The sequence below is a fragment of the Callionymus lyra genome, chromosome 7 (assembly GCF_982586985.1).
Source record: "Callionymus lyra chromosome 7, fCalLyr1.hap1.1, whole genome shotgun sequence".
NCBI classification, from domain to species: Eukaryota; Metazoa; Chordata; class Actinopteri; order Syngnathiformes; family Callionymidae; genus Callionymus; species Callionymus lyra.
The window spans coordinates 10,731,175-10,755,887 of record NC_141824.1 but is presented as its reverse complement, the minus strand read 5'-3'; the positions used below and the strand labels follow the sequence as shown (position 1 = coordinate 10,755,887).

Below are 24,713 nucleotides of genomic sequence, written 5' to 3'. Positions count from 1 at the left end.
TTACTAATACTTACATATACTTCTACGTCTGCTTCTACTACTACTTCTAATACTTGTTCTACTTCTACTACTTCTACTACTTATTATACTACAGCTACTATTCCTACTACTTATTATACTACTACTTCTGCTACTTCTACTTCTAATATCTACTTGTACTTTTACTAATAATTCTAATACTTCTACTCTTAAAACTACTTCTACTTATGCTACTATGTATACTAATGCTTCTACTACTTATTCTATTTCTACTACTAATTATACTGCTTCTACTTCTTATTCTACTTCTACTACTAATTACACTACTTTTACAATTTCTTCCACTACTTCCACTATTTATTCTACTACTACTTCCACCACTACTTATTCTTCTACGTCTACTTCTACGTGTACTATTATTAAGACTACTACTTATTCTACTTCTACTATACCTGCGGAAAATTCCATATGAATAGACATTTGTGGAAGCTCATTGTACGTTTACATAAATGTATGCACATTATATGTTTAAATGGTATTATCATGAGTATAGAACATGTACTCTCTTATTTCTAGATGACAATTTGTGTCTCCTTTACGAAAGTCAGTTTCATTTGCCATGAATCAATAAGTACCTCCTTCATCCATCACGCTCTATTGATTACATATTAAGTCCCGCCATCTGCCGTACTCATATGTAATCATAGCCAAGGTGAGGCAGGCATATGCTGCAGATCGCCTCAGATTGTTATTGACGGATCGTCTGTCACGTCTTTTAGGGGCTTCTTCCGGCAGCACCGACCTCCTGCCGGCCCCCAGCGCCGCCACCAACTGGACGTCTTACCTGGTGACCGACAGTGGGCGCGACAGTGACCTCATCTTTCGGTTCGACGGCCGCCAGGCTGCCAAGATTCCGGATTGGGTCGTCCCCCAGAATCTGACGGATCAGTTCACCATCGCGACCTGGATGAAGCACGGGCCCAGTCCTGGTCTTCGCGCTGAGAAGGAAACTTTGTTGTGTAACTCTGATAAAACCGGTGAGTGAAACTGCTCATGCTAACATAGTGTTTCAATACTGAACTTGACCTACAAACCAACATGTACACACAAGCCCACTTCTACCACTACTTCTACATCTACTACTATTCCTAATACTTCTGTTCCTACTACTACTTCCACAACTCATACTCCTCTTATACTGCTAACTCTACTACTTGTTCTACTACTTCTTCTACAACATTTCCTGCTAATTATACTTTCCTGCTATGTACCACTACTTCTACTTCTTACACAAATTCTAATACTTCTACTCCTACTTCTGTTACATCTACTACTTTTACTTCTACTACTACTTCTACTGCTTCTACAACTACTTCTACTTCTACTACTAAATCTACTAAATCTACTACTTCTACTCTAACTACTACTTCTACTACCTATACTACTAATTCTACTAATTGTACTACTCATTTTACCACTAATACTTCTACTACTAATTACACTACTTCTACTACTTATATTACTACTTCTACTACTACTTCTACCTAAAACTGCTAGTACTAACATAGTGTTTTAATACTAAAATTGACACACAAACCGACATGTACACACAAGCCTACTTCTACCACTACCAATACTCCCTTTCAACTAATCCTACTACTACTTATACTACATATACCACTAATTATACTACTTCTACTACTACTTCTTCCACTACTTATACTTATACTACTAATTATGTTACATCTACCACTTCTACTTCTTCTCTTACTACTATTTCTACTACTTGTTCTACTACTAATTATACTACTTCTACTATTACTTCTACCTAAAACTGCTAGTACTAAACAATAGTGCTTCAATAGTGAACTTGACATACAAACCAACATGTACACACAAGCTAAATATTGTAACCACTTTCAAAACAAAAGTAGATTGATGTTCATGTAGATATCATGACTCAGGGAAGCGTGAATGTCTTAGTTCAAAACAAACAATATAGAATAGAATATCTTTATGGTCAAAGTACAACGTTGTGTGCTGTCCAATGAAATTCAGTTTTACATCTCTACCCTGCCAGCAGCAAACAATACAATTAAAAAAATAAAAATACTACCAATAAAAGTTCAAAGATAAACTAAAATAAATACATTTAAATGTAAAGATTAATATTAAATCAAATGTGAATGGAAATTAATTAAGACCAATACAATTCTATATTAAATATAAATATGATCATTACCATTAAGTAATTCACAAGATTGTGAATAGATTGACATGATAACGTTTAATTTGATATATTAAAATTGAACAAATATGTCCTTAATATCACTCAAATGAATCTTAAAAGATCCTACACAGTGTGCATGGAAGATTATAAGCAACAAGGAGGTCATATGTGATTTTCTTTTTAATGTATCTTTTACATTTATTGCTTTCATAGTAATGGAATAGAGAAATGATGGATGTCTGGTCCCTGTGAGATTTACTGCATACATCTTTATTTATTCATCCAACAGAAACATCCGTCAGCATTTGTAGATGACACATGAATATGAAGTGTGTTGGATAATGAGCTTCATCTTAGCTGTCCCTGGTCATGTCTTCAAGGTGATGGTTTCCTCGCGTCCATGTAGGAAGATAATCAAGTTCAGTTCATTTTAAGTGAATAGTTTGAGGCTCACTTTAGACACGATTGTTAAACCAACTACAGTTGTGGGCGGTTCAGATCAGGGTTTGCTTAAAACACACTGTTGAATCGCCTGTGGTCGCTGCCCACGACAGTGTCAAATCTCCACATGTGAGATAACATCATATTGGAGTTAAAAAGTTATTGACAACCATTTAGTTGCCAACAGGACAGATTTTTTTTTTCTTTTCTTACACTTTCTTAATTGTTTTTCTCACTGAAAAAACAACATCCATTTTAACAAAAAACTTTACTGAGACTTGATGACTTTTTCTGAAAATAATAAACACTTAAAAATCGTCCACCCTCCCTGTAAATAAAACACTGTTTGAGCAGTGTCACTATTGTCTATTGTTTTTTGGTGTTTTTTTTCCCCTGAATAACAAACATTGATTCTTTATTTTTGTAAAGGAAAGTACGAAAAGTTGTTACAGGTCATCATTTGGGTTTCGGGATTATATTTGTTTTATTTATAAAATGTTTTGCACTCCATACAGCCATGTCATTTACTTGCAGTATTAAGGCAGTTATTTCTTTGTTAATGTCTTATCTTTGATATCTTTACATTCAAGAAACAATTCTACATTTTTTTATTTAACACTTTATTCTCAAATTGTTTTTGTTTTTTTCTAGCACTGTGCGCATTAAAATACATTTATTTCAACCCTCAGATATTGCAGAATTTAAATAAATGTGTTTGTTACTATATATTTAAATATATATATGTATTTATAGTAACAAACTATATATATACATATATATGTATATATAGTTTTGATATATATGATCATATATACTGTATATATATATATGTATATATCCTGAGGGATCAATAAAGTTCTATCTATCATATATCATATATATACTATATACACACAGTATATACTGCATATGTATACAGTATATATATATATACTGTACATATACAGAATATATATATATATATATAGTATATATGTATACAATATATATATACACTGTATATGTATAGAGTATATATATATATATATATATATATATATATATATAGATATATATGGAAGTGAACCAGCATCGTTCTTGCTGTAAGGCTGTAAGACATTGTGCGTCCCCATATAATAATATATATATAATTTTCTAACTAAGATTATAGTGCAAGTCGCTCTCTTTCATTTACAAGTCAGACAGTTATTCAACAGTTTTATTTCAGTCCTTGGAATTAGAATTAGAATTAAAGTCGAGCCTTTGTCGTCCCTGTTGACTTCATGTCCTTCTGTCAAGCTCTGCCCACAGCAAACACACAATCTCCTATTTAAATCAGCATTTCTGCAACAGTTTGCTCCTGTTTTGGATTCAATGTTGAATACATGAAAGTTGGTTCAACTACACATAAAAAAAACTGAATTTAAAGTTTGTCATAATGTAAAGCTTTGCTCAGTCACTTGCTTGGAAACAATAATCTGAACCAAAATAAATAATAATAATAAGGTTTTTTATTTGTTCTCCACTATGCAAATTCTGAGTAAATCAGCTGTAAACTATTTTTTCTCAACCTTTATGAAAAATGCTATATAACACTCGAGCAAACAGAGAAGAGAATACTTTTAATAAACCATCAACCTTTCAAATTATGTTCGGGAATAAGTCAATTATTCTTTCTGTGTTTCATCAGCAGAAGTACTTTCATTCCAATTAAGAGCTAAAATTACAGTCGACAGGCTCTTATATCACCATCTTCGTTTTAATTAAGCTGAAAATGTAAATGTTCCTCGTGTTGACTCGAGAGGGAAGCCTGCTGCTCCCGAACGAAGCATCGCAGCCGGGAAGTCGGTGTCTGCAGCTCTTCAAAATGGACGAAAAATGAACAAGAAGAAGATGTTTTTCCTCACGACTCCAGACCCTCCTCTGACTTTCATGTTCTCTCTCACCGGCTGTTTCCTGCTTGACGTTCGCTTCTCCTCCCGCAGAGATGAACCGCCATCATTATTCGCTCTACGTGCACAACTGCCGGCTGGTGTTCCTGCTGAGGAGGGACTTCACGCAGGTGGACACCTTCAGACCCGCCGAGTTCCACTGGAAGCTGGAGCAGGTAAGACCACGTTGTTGACATGAACACGACTACCTTTTATTTTCCAGTCAGGATTCGGTAAAAGGTCGCTGCGTCGTTTAAAGCCATGGTCTGGTTGAAACATTACTCGAGTTTTTGAAGTCAGTTCAGTTTTCAGCCTTTTTTTTCTATCCCTGGAGCAATTTCTTCGTCACTTTTCGGAAAGTGTCGCGACCGGCAGAAAAAATGACGCTGTGAAGTCCAACCGATTATGTTTAAGAGTCGATAAAATATTTAAAACTAAATTACACGGCCTTTTCGTTTTTCATTTGAAATATATTTTGTCTCTTATAAAAATCCCCGGGTACTTTGGATGGTCAATAAATATAGCTTTGTAGAGAAATAATATAAATTATAAATAATAAAATGTACTATTAGGGGAAATAAAAGTGGCCCAAATTTACAGTTAAGTCATTGAAAGGTTCAGAAAAAGTACATGAATTAAATTAGAATAAAAAACTTTCAAAAACGTTGCCGTTTCGACAAATCTAATCGATTTATTGATCAAATCCCTTTTTTTTCCCAAATTGGGGAAATGTTAGTTCTTTTGGCAGTTCACAAGAAAAAGAAAAAGAAAAATAAATACACATTACATTAGGACATATACAAGAAACATTAGGGTTGCGCACGGTCTAGCATTGGTAAGTACCATCACCTCACAGCAAGAAGGTTGCTGGTTCGCTTCCAGATCGGGAGGGAGCCAACTTGTGACCTTTCTGTGGCGAGTTTACTCCGGGCACTCCGGTTTCCTCCGACAGTCCAAAGACATACAGAGTTTGATTGGGAACTTGAGTGAACTATGAGTGTGTGTTTGAATGGTTGTGTGTCCTTGTGTGCCCTGTGACAGACTGGCGTCCTGTCCAGGGTGTCCCCCGCTTCTCGTCCAATAAAGCTGGGCCCCCGTGTTCCCCATAAGTGATAAAGCAGAAGAAGATGAATGGATGAATGAATGAGTACACATAATACATATAAAAACAGAAAACAATTATTTATTACAAAAAAAACAGCTATAAAATAATAATATTATTATCATAGTAATAATAATAAAATAATAATACAACCAAATATGATGTACAATAAACCATTTAACACATGAAAAACTGAGAATATGAAAATATGTATCAAGTATTAAAGCACAAAGTAAAGTTCAAGTCAACTTTGTTAATTTGTCAGAATAGAACAGATTGTAATAGAGAAACGTGAAGTTTTTTTCTTCCATGTTTCGTTCAATCAACTGCTTTAGACTCGAGCAACTGCTCGGCAGAAACTCCTGGGTCGTGAAACTCCTGGGTCGTGAAAGTGTGTGTGTGTGTGTGTGTGTGTGTGTGTGTGTGTGTGTGTGTGTGTGTGTGTGTGTGTGTGTGTGTGTGTGTGTGTGTGTGTGTGTGTGTGTGTGTGTGTGTGTGTGTGTGTGTGTGTGTGGGGGGGGGTGTGTGTGTGTGTGTGTGTGTGTGTGTGTGTGTGTGTGTGTGTGTGTGTGTGAGTTGATGTTGACAGCAGCTGTCTATTGAATACGGAAACAGTCTTAAAGTCAGACAGGTTACTTCCACTCACCAGACCTTTGCATACGCCCACAGGAAGACAGTTGGTTAATAAGAGGAGGCACAGCTGAGTCTGGGCATCACCAGCAGCTAGTTTGACCGGACAGATCCTGAGACGCCCCAGATATCTGTGCAGCTCTGGTTTAAAGATGGTGTCTAGTTGTTTAAACATTAGCCTGGCCTTATTTATTCAGAAATATACTTCAGCGGAAGAAACGTTTTACTCAGTGTAGGGCTGCTGATTTCTTGTTGCTCTTAAAGTATATTAGCAATCATTGTATTACCAGTCAACGTCTCAAGTTCTCATCTTATCTTAATGGTGTGTGGAGTCCCTTAAGGTTCTGTTTTGGGTCCTTTATCATTTTTGCTGCACTTGATTCTGGGTAAAATCTTTCAGAGATTTCCTGATTTTTTTTTTTTACCTCAAAGTGCTTTACAAATAACCTTAACTTATTCACTTACTTACTTACTTTCTTAAACACTTTTAACATTTATGATCTGAGGATATCTGCTATATATAAATAAAAAATATTATTATTATTGAAAATATTTAAGAATTGACATCTGCAGATCAAAACGTTATCAAGAGGAAGTTATTTTGATTGTATGACTATAAATAAAACAACATTTAGTTAAAATCAATTTTTGGCTTTTTTTTTATTAATACCTATTCTTTATGCTTATAAATACTTTGAAGCTATTGATTTATATGTTTTAATTTGTTTTGTGTTTTGTTTTTCTAGCTGGGAACCAAAAACCTTTTATCCAGTTATCAAGTTGATTTTCTTTTTTTCATATTTCTGGCTTTAACTGTCAAAAGCCAAAACTTTATTATTAGTCAAAGTCAAACAAAATGTAAGTATATTTACCAATAAAAATAAAATGTCCTTAATCGTATCTTATTATTCTGAAAAGTGCTGTATAAATGAACATTATTATTATTATTATTATTATTATTAGTCAAAATGGACATTGAAGCATTTTTTTAGGAACTGTCAAGGTCACAGGCAAAACAAAATGTATATTTACAACAACAAAAAAAACTATCTCTACCATCTTAACTTTTTACTCTATGTCTGAAAAGTGCTGTATAAATAAACATCATTATTACTATTATTACTCGAAATGGACATTTTAGCATTTGTTAGGATCAAAACTTTATTGTCATTCAAGGTCACAGGCAAAACAAAATGTATATTTACCAACAAAAAAAAACTATATTTTCCTTATAACTCTTCTTCTGGAAAGTGCTTTATAAATAAACATAATTATAATAATAATTATTATATGTCAAAATGGACATTGAAGCATTTGTTAGGATGAAACCTTTAAGTAGAATAAGTTATTGTTTTACTCTAGACGTGGAAGAAATCAGTGCATTTGGTTGAAAAAAAAAAGGCCAAAGAGTGGTTTCATTACAGTCTGACCGCCACGTCTGCTGTTAATCTGAACCTCTGGGCATGTTCAGGAACTTTCATTAAGTCCCTAAACTCGTTCTCCGCTAACGTATTTGAAATGAACTTGGGGATACCTCCAGCCCACCGAGCACCTCCTCCTAATAGGAAGCTTTATCACAGAAGTTCAATTTATTCCTCGCGCCACCTAATCAGGCCCTGCAAGCTGCCACATAATGACTATAATGAGCGGACAAGATGGCCGCCGATATTAGTCCGAGCCACTGAAATAAACGTGTTCGCGGCTCACTTGGGCTTTGTAGTCGTGGTCCCGTCGCAGTCAAGGTGATTCAGTGTGGGGGGGTTTTTGTGAGCTACCTTTTCTTCCCATTGTTCCCATTTTTATTGACGTATTGAATAGTTTTGAAAAGAAACAGTTTTGTGTTTTTTTGGGTGGGTGGTGGCGGTGTAGAGGTGGGGGGGGGGGGTTTAGTGCCTTGGGTAAGTGGCTGTCAATCATGTTTTGTTGGAGGCTGAATGGTTTTTGAATGAATACTGTGCGCTCGAGTCCGTCCAAAACTTTCTTTGCTGCGGGAAATCCGTTATTTGACATCTGTTTCATTTTAGACTCGGTCGATTTCTTCAAATTATATATACTCCAATAGAGTCAAACAGAATCCAATAAAAAACATAGAGTACTTTAAAGTTTTTTAGAGTTTTTCAAGCTCTAGTGACTTTGCTCACGCAACATTAACAACTACAAAGTTCTTTAGGAAATGAAAGTAAAACTAAAGTGTCGATTTAAGTGTGTGTTGAATAGATGTTGGACTCTATTGTATCATCAGTAAGTTTGTACAAAACTCTCTTTTTATTTAAATATTTACATTAGAAAATTTCCTTAAGCCCCGCCCACTGAAAACACTTTGTATTTCTAAAGATGAAATCTTGTTTACCATAACCACACCCACTCTGCTGTGATTGGTCAAGCGTCAAGGTTTGTCACCGCACATTATCAATCCCGGAAGTCTCCACTCTCCAAGGGACTCGTGGTATAAACAAAGCCGTGCATGATTACAGCTGGCTGGAGGAGGAGTTAAGCCATTATTACGTCATAATGGACTCCGCTCTCGTAACCTCTCGTTTGCCAAGATTTCAGAGCAACTTTATAAAGTAATAAGTTCAAAATATGGTCATGATCGAGGAACTTACTGCATCTTGGAGAGGAAGACTTCAACATTTGAAACATGTGAGTCAGGAGAGCTTCACATGAGTTGCCCTTAAAGGATTTTGCCAAGAAACCTGTAAAACTCACATTTACTCACATTTTGGTGAAGGTGAAACTAGATTATTATCAATTTAAGGCGTACGTCCTATCTTTACAGAGGTACAAATTAGGAAATGTCATCGTGGTAATGACGTATGCAGGGTATAGAGAATCACCTTGTTCTCAGCACCTGGAAAAACCTGAAAAAGAACGTAACCATTTTTTGAAAAACCTGTGGTCACTGCTAGAGATTATTTTTCAAAAGATCTCCATATAATAAAAAAAAAGTTATGTTTCCCCTTAGAAAGTATTATATCCAAATCGACAACAAAACAATCAGGTAATTCCATTCAGTTGTGTTGTGAGTGGCACCGTATTTAGCTGTCAGTGATGGATCGATGAGGCTTCATGAAACAGCTGATGAGGTATCATGATACAGTCTCTTTTATTTTCAACACACTAGATGACGCTCTAGGTTTTGTAATATCTACTTTTTTTCAATAAAACCTGGAATATTTTCAGTCTTTCAAAATAAAGACATTTTATTCATGAAGCCTCATCAGCTGTTTAATGAAACCTGATCAGCTGTTTCATGAAGCCTCATCAGCTGTTTCATGAAGCCTCATCAGCTGTTTCATGAAGCCTCATCGACCTTCACTTCCGTGCAAACAAATGCTGAACGTGGGGCGAACAGGAAGAAATATACCTAGAAAGATTACAAAATCCAGCTATAATGACATTTCCTGAAACAGTTAGCGATGCTTCGTGATACAGTGTCGCCATCTTCGGAGCTCAGTAGATCAAGCTTTAAGTTTCAAAGAATAATTGAAAAGGAGTGCCATCTAGTGGCCCAAGAAAATATGGCCTTAAATTGTCAAAACCTCATCGGCTGTTTCGTGAAGCCTCATCAATTCATCACGACTTCGCTATATCTGTCAAGTTTACCAACATTTGTCTATAAAATATGTGTCTGTGAGTCAAAGACTTGTGGCTCGATTCAAAGAGACCCCAAAATGCCGAAGTTCAAAACATGATTCATCTTATCGGCTAATGTGACCGAATCATGTTGTGCGACGTTTCTGTGATTTCACTTCAGCTGCGGTTCAACAATAATCCCTCAGTTAGAAAAACATTGTTTCAGGGCATTCATGAAAAACATCAATGTTTAATCGCTTTCTTTTTTAGATGCTTTTTGGCCCAAGACTAATGGCCCGAACGCTGCCAGATGATGTTGTAAAAACATTTGTGTGCTCATCCAGACAGCCAGCAGCTCTTTTACTTTACTTTTGGCCGTTCAGGTTTGGCACGGCGACACACACAAACACACAATCTTGGACATGTTCCGTCTTACGGGAGAGTTGCTGGTGAATGATGGATGAGTCCTGCTAAGAGCTCGCTAAATTTAGAGCTGCGCTGCCCCGGCGGGGGCCAAAGAAAAAAACCATGGAAACACACAAAAACAGGAACAAAAACATTGACTTGCATTCATCGTTACATGTTCCCAAATTTAATTTGGGAAGATTTAGAGCTTTTAGACATATTTGTCGACATTGTTGTGATGCTTTTTTAATGGAATTCTGAGACCTTGGTGGTCGGGACAAGTGCCACCAAGTCTCTGGGGCCAAAACTTGTACATTTAAATTAAAATGTGCATAAGTCATTAAGGGATATTTCAACGAAAATATTCATTTTGTACTCATTCGGACTAAAAGTTGGGAGAATTTTCTGAGTAAAATGTGCATTTTTGGGGTTACAGGGAGCTACAAAACAAGGTTTAAATATTATCTTATACAACTATTACAGTTATGAAAATATTGGTGAAAACGGTGCCACTAATTATAACTTTACCATCACTACTGGAGAATATTTCTGGTCGGTTATAACCTAAGTATCGTGAACTAGTGCGTCGAACTAGACGGGAACTAATTGAGATACGATTATCTCGAGATGCAAAAAATATAATATTTAGTTAATTATTAAAAATATAATAAGAGATATGTAAAATGAACAAATTTAAATATATTTGAAATGTATTTTTTATGTTTTACTATTTAATATTGAAGTTCAAAATTGTTTTATTACAGTTGGGCAGGCGTCACCAATTCTGGGGCCAAAACTTGTAAATTTAAATAAAAATTTGCATTAAGTTAAAGGGAAATCTCAACAAAATATTCTTTTTTTACTCAACCTCATACAGACTAAAAGTTGGGAGTAAAATGTGTATTATTGGAGTTACAGGAAGGCACAAAAACAAGGTTTAAATATTATCTTTTTCAATTTTTTCTACTAAAATTTTAGTGAAAACAAAGCCACTAAATAGAACTACTTCACCATCACTACTGGAGAATATTTCTGGTCGGTTTTAGCTTAAGTATCGTGAACTAGTGCGTCGAACTAGACAGGAATTAAATGAGATATGATTATCTCGAGATGCAAAATATATAATATTTAGTTTATAATTAAAAATATAATTAGAAATATGTAAAATGAACAAATTCAAAATTAAAAATAACTTTGTATTTTAAATAGATTTTGTATGTTTTACTATTTAATATTGAAGTTTAAAATTGTTTAATTACTGTTAAACAAACGCCACCAAGTCTGGGGCCAAAACTTGTACATTTAAATAAAGATTTGCATTAAGTTAAAGGGAAATCTCAACGAAAATATTCATTTTGTACTCAACCTCATACAGACTGAAGGTTAGGAGTAATATGTGTATTATTGGAGTTACGGGAGCTACAAAAACAAGGTTGAAATATTATCTTATTCAATTTTTTCTGAAACGATTACAGTTATTAAAATGTTAGCGAAAACGAAGCCACTAAATAGAACTACTTCACCATCACTACAGAAGAATATTTCTGGTCGGTTTTAGCTTAAGTATCGTGAACTAGTGCGTTAGACAGGAATTAAATGAGATACGATTATCTGGAGATACAAAAAATATTATATTTATTCATTAATTAAAAATATAATTCGAAATATGTAAAATGAACGATTTCAAATTTAAAAAACCTTATATTTTAAATAAATTTTGTATGTTTTAATATTTAATATTGAAGTTGAAAATTGTTTTATTACAGACAACATTGGACAGGCGCCACCAAGTCTGGGGCCAAAACTTGTAAATTTAAATTAAAATTTGCATTAAGTTAAAGGGAAATCTCAACGAAAATATTCATTTTTTACTCAACGTCATACAGACTATAAGTTGGGAGTAATATGTATATTATTGGAGTTAGGTTAAAATATTATCTAATTCAATTGTATCTTAAACGATTACAGTTACTAAAATTTGAGTGAAAACGAAGCCATTAAGGAATTAAATGAGATACGATTATCTCGAGATGCAAAAAACATAATATTTATTTAATAATTAAAGATATAATAAAAAACATGTAAAATGAACACATTCAAATTTTAAAAAACGTTATACTTTAAATATATTTTATCATTTAATATTGAAGTTGCAAATCATTTTATTTAAGTTGGAAATTCATTGATTAATACTAATTTGTGGTCACAAATGAAAGTTTATTTTTCTTTTTTATCACAACACATCTGGGTCTCGGCAATTTCTTTACATTAGATGTTGAAGTTTTCTCAACAAATTCATCTTGTGCTATATTTCCTGATGTTTAACCCGTTTCCGCTGGATTGACTTCTTTGACATCCTTTACGGTATCACTTCGGTCCTCGATTCTTCACCTGGATCTGGCCCATAAGACACAAATCCGCTTAAGGCTATGACCTCCAAGACTTTTCAGCTTAAGCCACAAATACTGTGACTGATGTCCAGCGAAAGATGGGATTTTCTTCTTTTCTTTTTTTTTCCAAGTGGCCTTTTAATATGATTTGCCCTCCTGCTGCTCCCTGGGAAATCAATGTGGATTCCAAAAATCAGAAGTGACATCACCGCTTCTGTCTCCAGCATCAAAACAATGGATTTTTATTGCGGGGCGCTACGACGATCGATGGCGACTCATGCAAATAGGCTTGTTTGCATTCAGGAGGAAGCTCTTATTGAAGGCTGCGATCAATAACATGAAAGGAGTGTTGAAAGTGAGGATGAAGGGAGGGGGGGGGGGGAAGAAAGGTGAGTAAAAAATGTGTGTGGAAGAGGAAACGCTCCTCGGGGGTGGGCGGCGTTTCTAAGAGGAAAATAGGTGCGAGGAAAGAAAAATGAAGGAGGAAGCAACAAAGGGACGAGTTGACAGAATTGGCTTCCCACTGGGAGCGACGCACGCCGATCTATAACGCGGTGGAACCGCTGGGAGCAACAGGAAAAGATCACAAAACTGTTGAAAAATAACCGTCTTATTTCCTAACTGCCGGTATCACTCAGAAAACCTTGGGTCTGGCTGGTGGCGAGAGACGCCCAGATTGATAGACAGGAAGCAAAAGGACGGAGGAAATAAAAAATAATTCCGTGTGATGAATTGGAACAGGCATGTTTTGTTGTGCGAGTCCCCTCGCGTTGATTCCACTCATCCATCACGCGCATTAATATCTCCCTCCGTCGTTTTCTTTGGGAGCCGCAAATTAAATCAGCTTCCATTACAGACACAGCAGGTGCGGCGCTGGTTTCCATCATGATCTGTCTCCATCCCGTCCATCCCTGGATAATACAATCTCCTCCTTATGAGACGATGAGGATGTGCGACTCTGTGCCGGGTAAATATGGAGAAGAATCCTTAGGTGACAGAGGAGCAGCTCGGAGTGTTTTTGAATATTGGGGGAAAAAAAGGTTATTATGAAAGTGATCATCGCAAAACATTGTACATTGACAGTTAATGAGATATTCAAAAAAACACTTCAGGGATCATGTATTGTTGCAGAGATTATGCTGGAGGAGAAAATAAATATCAACATATTATTAAATGTCAATTATAAGTATCAAATTATTTAATAGTTCAAGTCCAATTTATTTGTTATTTACGATGTTTAACAGTTAATTTGTGGGTTTTACACAATCATGAGCTTTGAAAAATATGCAGTTTTCTTACAAAAAACAATCGTTGTATTTTAATCAAACAATTATTTACTATAATCTTACAATTTTGAACTGTAATCAATCAATTTTCTACTATAATCTTACAATTTTCAACTATAATCAAACAATTTTCAACTGTAATCAAACAATTTGAACTGAAATCAAACAATTTTCTATTATAATCTAACAGTTTTTAAACTATAATCAAACAATTTTCAACTAAAATCTTAATTTTTTCAACTATAATCAAACCATTTTCAACTATAATCGAACAATTGTGTTGTTCTCAGTATTATCTTGATCTAAAAGCGCTATATAAATAAATATTACTTACTTACTTACTTACAATTTGCTACTATAATCAAACAATTTTCAACTATAATCAAACTATTTTCAACTATAAACAAACAATTTTCAACTATAATCAAACAATTTTCAACTATAATCAAACAATTTTCAACTATAATCAAACAATTTTCAACTATAATCAAACAATTGAACTGAAATCAAACTATTTTCAATTATAATCTAACAGTTTTTAAACTATAATCAAACAATTTTCAACTAAAATCTTAATTTTTTAAACTATAATCAAACAATTCTCAACTGTAATCTTAACATTTTAAATCCAACATTTTTTAAACTATAATCAAACTATTATAATCCTTAATTAAATATTTTTTCGAGCTATAATAAAACAATTAACAAATGAAATTAAACAATTTCAACTGTAATCAATCAAGTTTCTGCTGTAATCACACAATTTATCGCAGATAGAATATCATCAAACAAGATTTTACAGATAGAAATTATAGCAGGAACGTGAAGAGTTCTTATTATAATAGAATTCTACGCAGAAGCAACATTGTGAGCCGTGCCTCTTCACAACCGAGCTTGAAGAGCTCTTGAAACGATGACTCACCAATGTTTGAATCAAAAAAAAAAAAACGTATCCGTGAGATTTGAAGCACCATTCTTTTACTCCACACTCCATTCACTGATTGAGAAGTGCTCAGTGTCTAGTGTGTCAAGACTGAAAGGAAGAAAAGAAAAATATTGAGGGCTGAGAAACTAGGAACAAAATAGTGGAAGAAGATCATTTTACAAAAAGCATTTTAGCCCAAATTAACACACAGTTAAAATGTATAAAGTCCAAAGAGAGCAGGAGAGGATGTTTTTGTTTAGCAGAAAGAAAAAAGAAAAAGACACATGGTTGTCAACACACACCAACTGGAAAAAAAAAATCCCCTAATATCCAGTGCAAGAGACGAACCAAATATCTAGGGAACAACATACTGTAGGAAGGAAACGAGACGGAGTGGTTGGTGCCGCAGGGATCCAAGATGTATCGCTGCTCCCCAGATTATCTGCAGTGAAGGGGAGCAGCAGCACTTCTAAACCCGAGTAACACTTTGAAGACCATGACAATATCTCCTTCCCGCTGAAGATGCTGCACACTCGCACATATTTCACAGATTTTAGCGATGGCTGTGATTTTTACTTGAACCGGTGGTTTAAGAGGATGTTCTGTGGAAAGACCGTGTTTATATGATTCAAAATGTATTTTTAAATCATGAACATTATTAGTTACTATAATCTAACAATTTTCAACTATAATCTAACAATTTTCAACTATAATCTAACAATTTTCAACTGAAATCAAACAATTTTCAACTATAATCTAACAATTTTCTACTATAATCTAACAATTTTCAACTGAAATCAAATAATTTTCAACTAAAATCAAACAATTTTTAAACAATAATCAAACAATTTTCAACTATAATCAAACAATTTTTAAACTATAATCGAACAATTTTCAACTATAATCAAACAATTTTTAAACTATAATCGAACAATTTTTAAACTATAATCGAACAATTTTCAACTATAATCAAACAATTTTCAACTATAATCAAATAATTTTCAACTATAATCAAACAATTTTCAACTATAATCAAACAATTTTCAACTATAATCAAAGAATTTTTAAACTATAATCAAACAATTTTCAACTATAATCTAACAATTTTAAATTTGCCAAACTGACACTTGCAATGTATTTCAATGAGGTATCATTTTGACTGTGAGCCTCTGCTACAAACAACCCTAAAATATAGACTTGTTTAAATTATTTCCGAACAATTCCTCTTGTTGAGGCTCCACTACAAAAAGGGCGTTACAGACGAGCAGTATGGAGGTATTTGTTTGTTTTTAAGTGTATTTGTTGTAGAAGAACTAGACAACTGAGCTCCAGTCGCTACATTAAAATGAACATTTTTGTCTATAACTAAAAAAAGAACAGATTATTCTGAAAATAATCCCAACCCTTAGTCGACAGAAGGGAGAGTAGAAAATGAGTAAAATTGAATTTTGGGTGAAGTTAGTCGTAAAAGACAGATGAATTGGTTGATGAATTGTTGAATATCCTGATGTCAGACGGGGTCCTGTCCAGGGTGTCCCCTGCCTCTCGCCCTATGATACTGGGATAGGCTCCAGTCTCCCCGTGACCCCCACAAGGGATTAAGCATTAGAAAATGAATTAATGAATGTACAACATTAAATTAAAAAGGTGGTATTTTTACTTGAATTTTGTCATTTTCAAGCCTCGTGTAGAAGTCCCCTTTTGCACCTTTGTTCAATAAGTTTTTGCACCTTTGTGCAAGCGATTTTTGCACCTGTTTTAATGTGCAAATTGCAAACTTTTTAAACCCCCCTCCGATTGCAACTTGTTCTTCGGCGAACCTTCTCGCCTTAGAATGTGATCGGTAATTCAATGTTTATTCATCCATTATACAGTAATACCTGTAGGACGGGTGACATAGATCATAACTAACGTCACCTCATAAGTCATTACATTATCTACAGTGTATTCAGTATTACATAAAAAAAAACAACTGTTTATTTAAAGGAAAGAGAAATAAACAGCAGCTCTCATGAGTTGGTCATAAATATGAGGCAGAAGTAATGAAATAATAAAAAATAAAAAAAAAGCTGCTGTTCTCTCTCATTCTTCATATTAAACCAAATGGGTTTAGCGAGTCTCTTTTTCTCGCTCACAATCTTTTCCTTAAACCACCTCCTTTCCCCTCATTTTTCTGTTCTTTTCGGCCACCAATTTGTCTCACTTTTCAGTTCACCGAGCACCTCCAAACTTTCCTTCCGCCGCAGACCTTCTCTCTACCCAAATAGTTTTTAATAATAAAAGTTTTTTTTTCTCTCTAGCTTTTTTTTTTTTTTTTCTTGCCTCCAGCTGGCCCGAGCACTTTTCCTGCATGTCGGCTGTCGCCGGCGAAGATTTATCGCGAGCTTCCTTCCCTCTGACCTTACGCGAGCCGAGCGAACCCGACGAGAGAGATAGTTGAATTGAGGAGGAGATGGAGTCAGCTGGTAATTATGGCGTAGGAGTCTTCGGCGCTGCACATGTTGTCACGGTTCGAGGTAATAAAGAGGAGGCGTGTGATGGATGGAGTGTGGCAATAGGCGAGATGGCACGTTGTTGCTCGCCAATTTGTCTGCTTCCACCCCCTCTGATGGAGCGTCATGGAAACTTTCACCCCGGCTCGTCTTTGTGCTGACACTTCAAAACCGCGTGACCTTCTTTTACTGTTACTGAGGACGCTTTTTGTTTCCGGCGCGCTTGATGTATCTCCTCTCGATCGCTTGTTAACGCTCTTTACCTCGCTTGAACTTCCTTGTTGTCAACTTTAAGTTATAACACAGTTTTTTTTTATGGTCTGAAAAAAAAAAACACAACTCAATGCCTTCCTTTGTGCAACAAACTTGTGCTTTATTTAATACTTGCTCAATTATTTATCTTTATGATGAGAATTTTATATTGTTTTACTTTGTGCTTCCCACATCTAATCTAGTCTTCAAGCAACTTTTATGGCGATTTATTTTATCTAGTTTTTGCATTTTTTCTTCAATTCATTTTATGGCCATTCGTTTTTGGATATTTAATATGGGTAGCTGGTAAATAGTTGTCTAACAAAAGCAGTTAGTCATTGTGGTTTAGTTGGAAAGATAAAAAAGATAAAAAACCTACCACATTTTATGTTGTTTTTTGTTTCTTCTGGGTCTTGGTGGTCTACGGTCCTGGTCTTGGGCGAAAAGGTCAGATGGTATAGTGGTTGGCCTGTTTTGTTTTTTTTAGTGAGTAAAGATTCAAAAGCACATAGCAAAAGAAAATCACCTGACACTAGTCATGTTGTTCTTGAGTCCAGTTTTTGTGTCAAGACCACTTTTTTCAAAGTCTCTTCTTGGTCTTAGTGGTCTACAGTCGTAGTCTTGGGCGATATAGATCAGATGGTAAAGTGGTTGTTAAGATACAAAAGCACATAAAAAATAAATTGCCTGAAACTCAAATTGTTGTTCTTGAGTCCAGTGTTGGTCTCAAGACCACCTTTTCCCAGTCTTTCCTTGGTCCTGGTGGTCTTCATTCTTAGGCAACACAGCTCAGGCAGTAAAGTGGTTTACTTGGTATTTTTTTATGTATAAAGACACAACAGAACTTCTAGAAAATTCACTTCACACAAGTGTTTTTGTTCTTTGGTCTAGCCATGGTGTAAATACCACCTATTTTTAGTCTCTTCTTGGTCCTGGTGGTCTACAGTCTTCGGCAAAATAGCTCAGATGGTAAAATGGTTGGCCTGTTTTGTTTTGTTTTTTAGAGTGTAAAGATTAAAAAGCACATAACAAAAGTATTCTCCTGACACTCGAATTGTTGTTCTTGAGTCCAGACTTTGTGTCAAAACCACTTTTTCCGGTCTCTTCTTGGTCTTGGTGGTCTATGGTCCTGGTCTTGGGCGACATAGCTCAGATGGTAAAGTGGTTGACTTGTCTGTTTTTGTGAGTGTGATAAGATACAAAAGCACATAAAAAATAAATTGCCTGACACTCGAATTGTTGTTCTTGAGTCGAGTCTTGGTCTCAAGACCACCTTTTCCCAAGTCTTTTCTTAGTCCTGGTGGTCTTCATTCTTGGGCAACAGAGCTCAGGCAATAAAGTGGTTGACTTGGTATTTTTTATGTATAAAGACACAATAGCACTTGAAGAAAATTCACTTCACACTAGTGTTTTGTTCTTTGGTCTAGCAATGGTCTCAATACCACCTATTCTTAGTCTCTTCTTGGTCCTGGTGGTCTACAGTCTTGGTCTTGGGCAACATAACTCAGATGGTAAAGTGGTTGGCCTGTGTTGTTTTTTTTAGTGTATAAAGATACAAAAGAACAAGGCAAAAATTCACCTGACACTTATGTTGTTGTTCTTGAGAATTGGTCCCTAGACCACCTATTCCAAGTCTCTACTTGGAATAGGTGGTTTGAGGCAATATAGCCCAGGCGGTAGAGTTTTTGGCTAGTGGCCTATGAAGTTATGGATTGAATCCCATTATCCGTGTGTCCGTGAGCAAGACATTTAACCCTTTTTGCTTGTGATGGTGAGTTGGTGCTTTGCGTCGCAGCCTATTCCCGTCACTATCAAAAATGAGTGAATTAGAAGTTGCTTTGGAGAAAAGCTGATCCTAAATGCATGAATCTAAAGTGAAGACTCTCTGGTTCTTTCTGCCTTCTGTCCATCTTGGGCCTCGATAGTGGTCTTGAAGTATAAAGTACTGCGATTAACTTGAGCGAGTTATATGGTGTGTATACTTCCCTGTTCTTTTTTTGGTCTTGGTCTCAGCCTTAATATCGATTTGGAAAATACTTACAATGTCGAGGCTTCAATACAAGATGGACGTTATAGACAAGCAGTATGGAGGTGTTTGGATGTTTTTAAGTGTCTTTTTGGACGAAGATGAAGACGTTGCAGTCGCTACATACTCATCTTCTCGGTCCCTCCTTAACGGGTCTTGACCACAAGTCTATAGAACCAAAAAAAACAAACATGTATCATTGCTAGAAGAAGTTACTTTGGTGGCCTTCGTCATTACTAGCACCAATATTTATCATCACATGGTCAACATTGTGTTGCTTTATAAGGCCAAAGTGTCATATTCGAGCAGTTAAGTCGCACCAAACGTCATTGAAAAACCTAGTGGATGTCTGAGGTAATGCTTGCAAATGTGTGTCTGGGGGAGAATTGGAAAGGGCGGGGCACGGGGGACAATTATGAGCTGGAGGAGAGGTCATTTGGCTGTCGACTCCCGGTCTGTTCGGCGAGCGGCTTATAATTGCTACCGCAATTAGTCACTGTTGCCAGCCACTAATTCATAGTCACCTTCAAGTATATCGCTGCTAGTCAAATGCGACGCGGCCGCTGCGACACATCCGCTCGCCGGACCTCTCACCCGCTATCACCCTTTTCTAATTGTTTCTTCTATTTTGGTAATTATACACTCTCAGGCATCCAATTTGGCCGCTTAAAAACAATTGACACTGGAACGGTTTCCATGTTGACACGGGGCTGATGATGATTTATGGCAATTACGTGAAACAGCTCAAGTATTTCTCTAAATGAGGCGACGTAAATGAGCCCGGATAAGAGGCTGTAATTTAACGTGAGAGACAGCCGCAGTCATTTCAAACCGGTTTATCTGAAAATGTTTGTTGCCGGTTGTGCGAAGCTCATTTTGTGCTTGTGAAAGGGAATAGATAAAGGTAATGGTTTATAATGAGCCTCCCGGTATGATGGATTCAGAAAATGCATCCTTTGTGCTTGAGAATTATACGATTCCTGTTGAATTCTGCCTTTCAATCTGGCAAGTTATAGAAAGAGCTCAATCCTTGCGAGTCTTATGCTTATTTTAGGAGCTTTCGAAGAAACAAGCTTGAGCTGTGAGTACCTAGACTATCACTATTGTGAGTGAGTTGGATTATGTTTGATCGGATTGATTTGAACAAAAACTACTCAAGTCGATTAGCTCAACACTCTAAGAAGTATCTGACTAGAGGTTGTTGTGACTTCATGGTGTTTTGTGATGTCACAATCTCTAAAAAAGTATGAAGGTGATGTTGAAGTATAATATACTAGACAATTCCGCCCTGTGACAATAAAAGTATGAAAGCTGCAACAGAGTCAAATCCCACGTTGATAATTTTGGCTTTTATCTACATTTTAAAGTTTGAATGATGTTTCTACGTGAATGTATACCAGAGGAGTTGATGTTTGAAAAAGATTGCAACATGATTTCTGACTTTTTTTTACCTTTTCCGATTCATTCCTTATGAATGATAGCAGTCCGATCGAGTCGCACGTTTTGATGTATTTGTTGTTTGTATGCGCTCAGCGGTGTCGGGCGTGAAAAGTGCCAAAAATGGAAGGAAGAGGTGCGAGCAATAACAATAGTGGGTCGCCTATAGTTCTGCTATAAAGGTGTCTATAGTGTGGCGAGCACAGCCTAGTAAATATAGTGTTTGTTGAAGGGGACTTTATAAATAAAAAAGACAATATTGCTATCATACTTCCTGTCAAAGAATATAGATCTAAATATTTGCAAGCTTTTTTGAATGACTTTGACATCCCTTGCGTAGAGCGTCTACGACTAGATTGTATCAGATTTTATTAACCAGAGAAAAGAGACGGAATCATGGAGACGCTGATGAGAATATTCCAATAAACTTGTTTAAGAAAGAGACATTGAAAAATGGACCTTCACATTCAGTGCTTTGTATTTGTTTTCATGATTCTTTACATGATAGATTCTTCTGGAATGCATCAAAACTATGAATGAATACATGAAGAACTATGTTCTTAACTAAAAAATGTGTTTGTTTTTTTCTCTGATGGTTGTAAGCAGATGGCCTTCAAAATAAAATAACCTGAAATGGTGTGTCTTTTCACGGTTACCTAGTGGAATGTTTTGCTTACTTATGGGGTTGGGACCATTTGTTGTGTTGTGCAGATACTCAGGTTGATACAGTTCTATTGGACAACATTATAATTATTTTTATGGAAAGAAACAATCAGCTAAAGGTAAACGAATGGCCATCATTTCTCTTTAGGATCGGTCATCTTAATCGGTCATTAAAATCTAAAGCTTTGAATGAGTCTAGAACGTGTGTCTAAACTTTTGGTCTGTCCTTTATGTGTACGAAAACACAGCGTTAATAGGGGGAAAAATGTATTTATTATATTTATTTAGATGAACTGGATGAACCAGCCCGGACGATATTCTAGGTCGTCTTCAAACATCATACAGTTTGAGAAGATCTATCTTGGACTGTTGAGTTTTTTCAGTGCTTGTAGAGCCCAAATTAGTGTCCATATGCTAATATTGTGTAGCGTATTTCTGTCCACCGTGCCAAGTTCTTAAATATATTCCAGGGCTGAAAGTGAAACAGATGGCGTCCTCTGCCTTCTGCATTTATCAGAGCTCCTGTAGCTTCAATCCTGCCTATCGTACTCATTTGGGACGGCCGGAGAGCAGAACCAGTGAGGCAAGAACATCCCAACCTGGAGAGATCAATAGTTGATCACACGTTTAATTATTCAGTTTTCATGCGAACACAACATGTGAGCTGGTGAACCTCAGATGCATAAAAAAAAGACAAATATATGAAAACTATTATTAGATGTAGGTTTATTTCATACTGTCTCTTCACGCCTTCGGTCCCATCTTTCATTTCATATATCTGCTTTTCTTTTGTCTCCACGGTAACTTTGTCATTGCTTTCTTGGCTCCTCCTCGCCGCTTCTCCCAAAAGTCACCTTGTTTCCACCGCTCATCAATCTTTGTTCTTCTGGCTCAGCAGCACTCCTCCCTTCTTCACTGCTCTCCCCCAATTCTCGGCCTCTTTTCCTTCTAAATTTCTCCCGTCTAAGATCGCAAATTAGAGAAGTCGTAGTGTTCGTATTCTCCTACTGCAATAGAAATACAAATCCTAGAGGAAAGTAATTTTCGATTGAAAGGAAGCAAAGTTTTTAATGGATAATAAGTCAAATATTTAAAGTTATTTTAAGTCATAGTCTTTGTTTCCCTGTAGATGACATGCAGATGTACATTGATCGAGTCACGGTGAATTAAAATACAATATTAATACTTCCTGTTGAAGTTCAAAAATTCAAACTTCACTCGTTTTCTATTCATCCTCATGTCATGTAAGGTTTGAGATAATGTTCAGAATAATCTGTTCCTTTTTAGAGTTATAGGAAAAAATATACGTCAATGCTAATGTAGCGAGTGGAGCTCAGTTGTCTTCGTCTTCACCTTCGTCCAAAAAGACACTTAAAAACATCCAAATACCTCCATACTGCTCGTCTGTAATGTCCCTATTGTATCGAAGCGTCGACAAGAAAAATAGTTTGGAAAATGTCTTATTACTTAAGCTTGTGTTTAGCAGACGCTAAAAGGCTAACATGCTACACAGACTGGAGAAACTCCAGGTAAATATTATGAGCAGTGTAGGCGTTAGAAGAAAAGATTACTTGGAAAGGAATCCCAACCCTTAGTCAACATGAGTAGAAGATGAAATTGAAATTTTAGGGTGAACTATCACTTTAAAGAGAGGTGGATATATTTGTTTCCTTGGATCATTGAGTTCAAAAACCAATTCCAATTGAAAGAAGTAATTTTGTGCCCCTTGTGTACAAGCGTCTTAATCTCAAGTAACAAAATCAATAGTTGTTTACGCCCCTTTATCCACTCTCGCCTCGGATCACCCAACATACTGACTATTCAAGCTTTTCTGCAGTGAATCATCCACTTCCCAGTGAAGTTTGGGGGAGGAGTGACACAAATCTGACAACTCACAAGGACTCGAGGCAACAACTCCCACTGTCAGGTTCTAATGGAGGCGAGGAAGAAACAAAAGAAAGAGTGGTGGAGGCAGATGGATCTTTTCTTCTCACCGTTGATCGCCCCGAGAGATGATAGAGGATCTTTGATGCGTTGATGTTTCCGATCTCTACCTCTCACCAGTCTCCTTCTTGTTTCCTGTCCTCCATCTCGTTTGTTTGCCTGCTTATCTGTTTCATTCCTTCCTTCCGTCTGCCAATTTGCATTTGACGGTGGAGAAGTGGAGTGATCAGGGAATACAGAACTTTTGTCTTCGCTTCCACATGCAAGATGAAGAAGAACTTTCACTTTGAAGGCTTGAAGATCTTGTCGTACTGATGTTTGTGTGTGTTTGTGTACGCATTAATGTGTGTGGGCTTGTGTTTTAGTGCATTTCCATCCTTGTGGAATCACACTCTCTGTTTTCCTGACACATGTGTGGTTTGTGGATTATTCTTAGGCCTGATGCTTAAAAATGGAGTTTGATGATGAGTCAGTTGTTTTGATTGTGTGGTTCCTTCACTTATATAATATCTTTATTTATCGCAGATGACTGTTGTGAGTTTTATTGCATCTGTTCTAATCTCATCAAGCTAAATGCTTTATGGTAGGACCCCGGGGGGGTGTATTGGCAAGAATCTGGCAATATGATACGCATCACAATACAAGGACAACAAAACAATATATCGTGATACTGTAGAATCAAGAATTTACTTGTAGTATTGTCGAGTACTTGACTCTGGTGTCTCAGTATTAACAGACCACATGACTCCAAATGATGTCCAAACATCAGCTTTAAATCTGCTCGAGTCCACTGTATCCTCTTGTCCTCAGTCATATCAAGGGATTTTATTGTTCTTTAAGCTGCCAAGGATGTAATGACTCCTGCCATCTAGGGGCCAAAGGTTTGATTGCAACACATAAATGAACAAATGCTATGACTATTTTAATGTTAACTGTAAATTAAAATGTTTACTTATTTTATTTTAAACAGTTTATTGAACTGTAAAACAATGTTTTTTTTTACTATGGTTGAACATATATGAATA

General features: G+C 36.0%; 1 protein-coding gene across 1 annotated transcript in view; it reads left to right on the top strand.

The window, feature by feature from the left end:
• Window positions 1–24,713, top strand: part of LOC148075025 (calsyntenin-2-like) — a 308,567-nt gene that overhangs the window by 242,233 nt on the left and 41,621 nt on the right. The window contains exons 7-8 of the mRNA XM_087795355.1: window positions 759–1,016; window positions 4,615–4,736. Of these exons, the coding sequence (XP_087651481.1) occupies window positions 759–1,016; window positions 4,615–4,736 (380 nt within the window). The remainder of the gene's footprint in view (window positions 1–758; window positions 1,017–4,614; window positions 4,737–24,713) is intronic.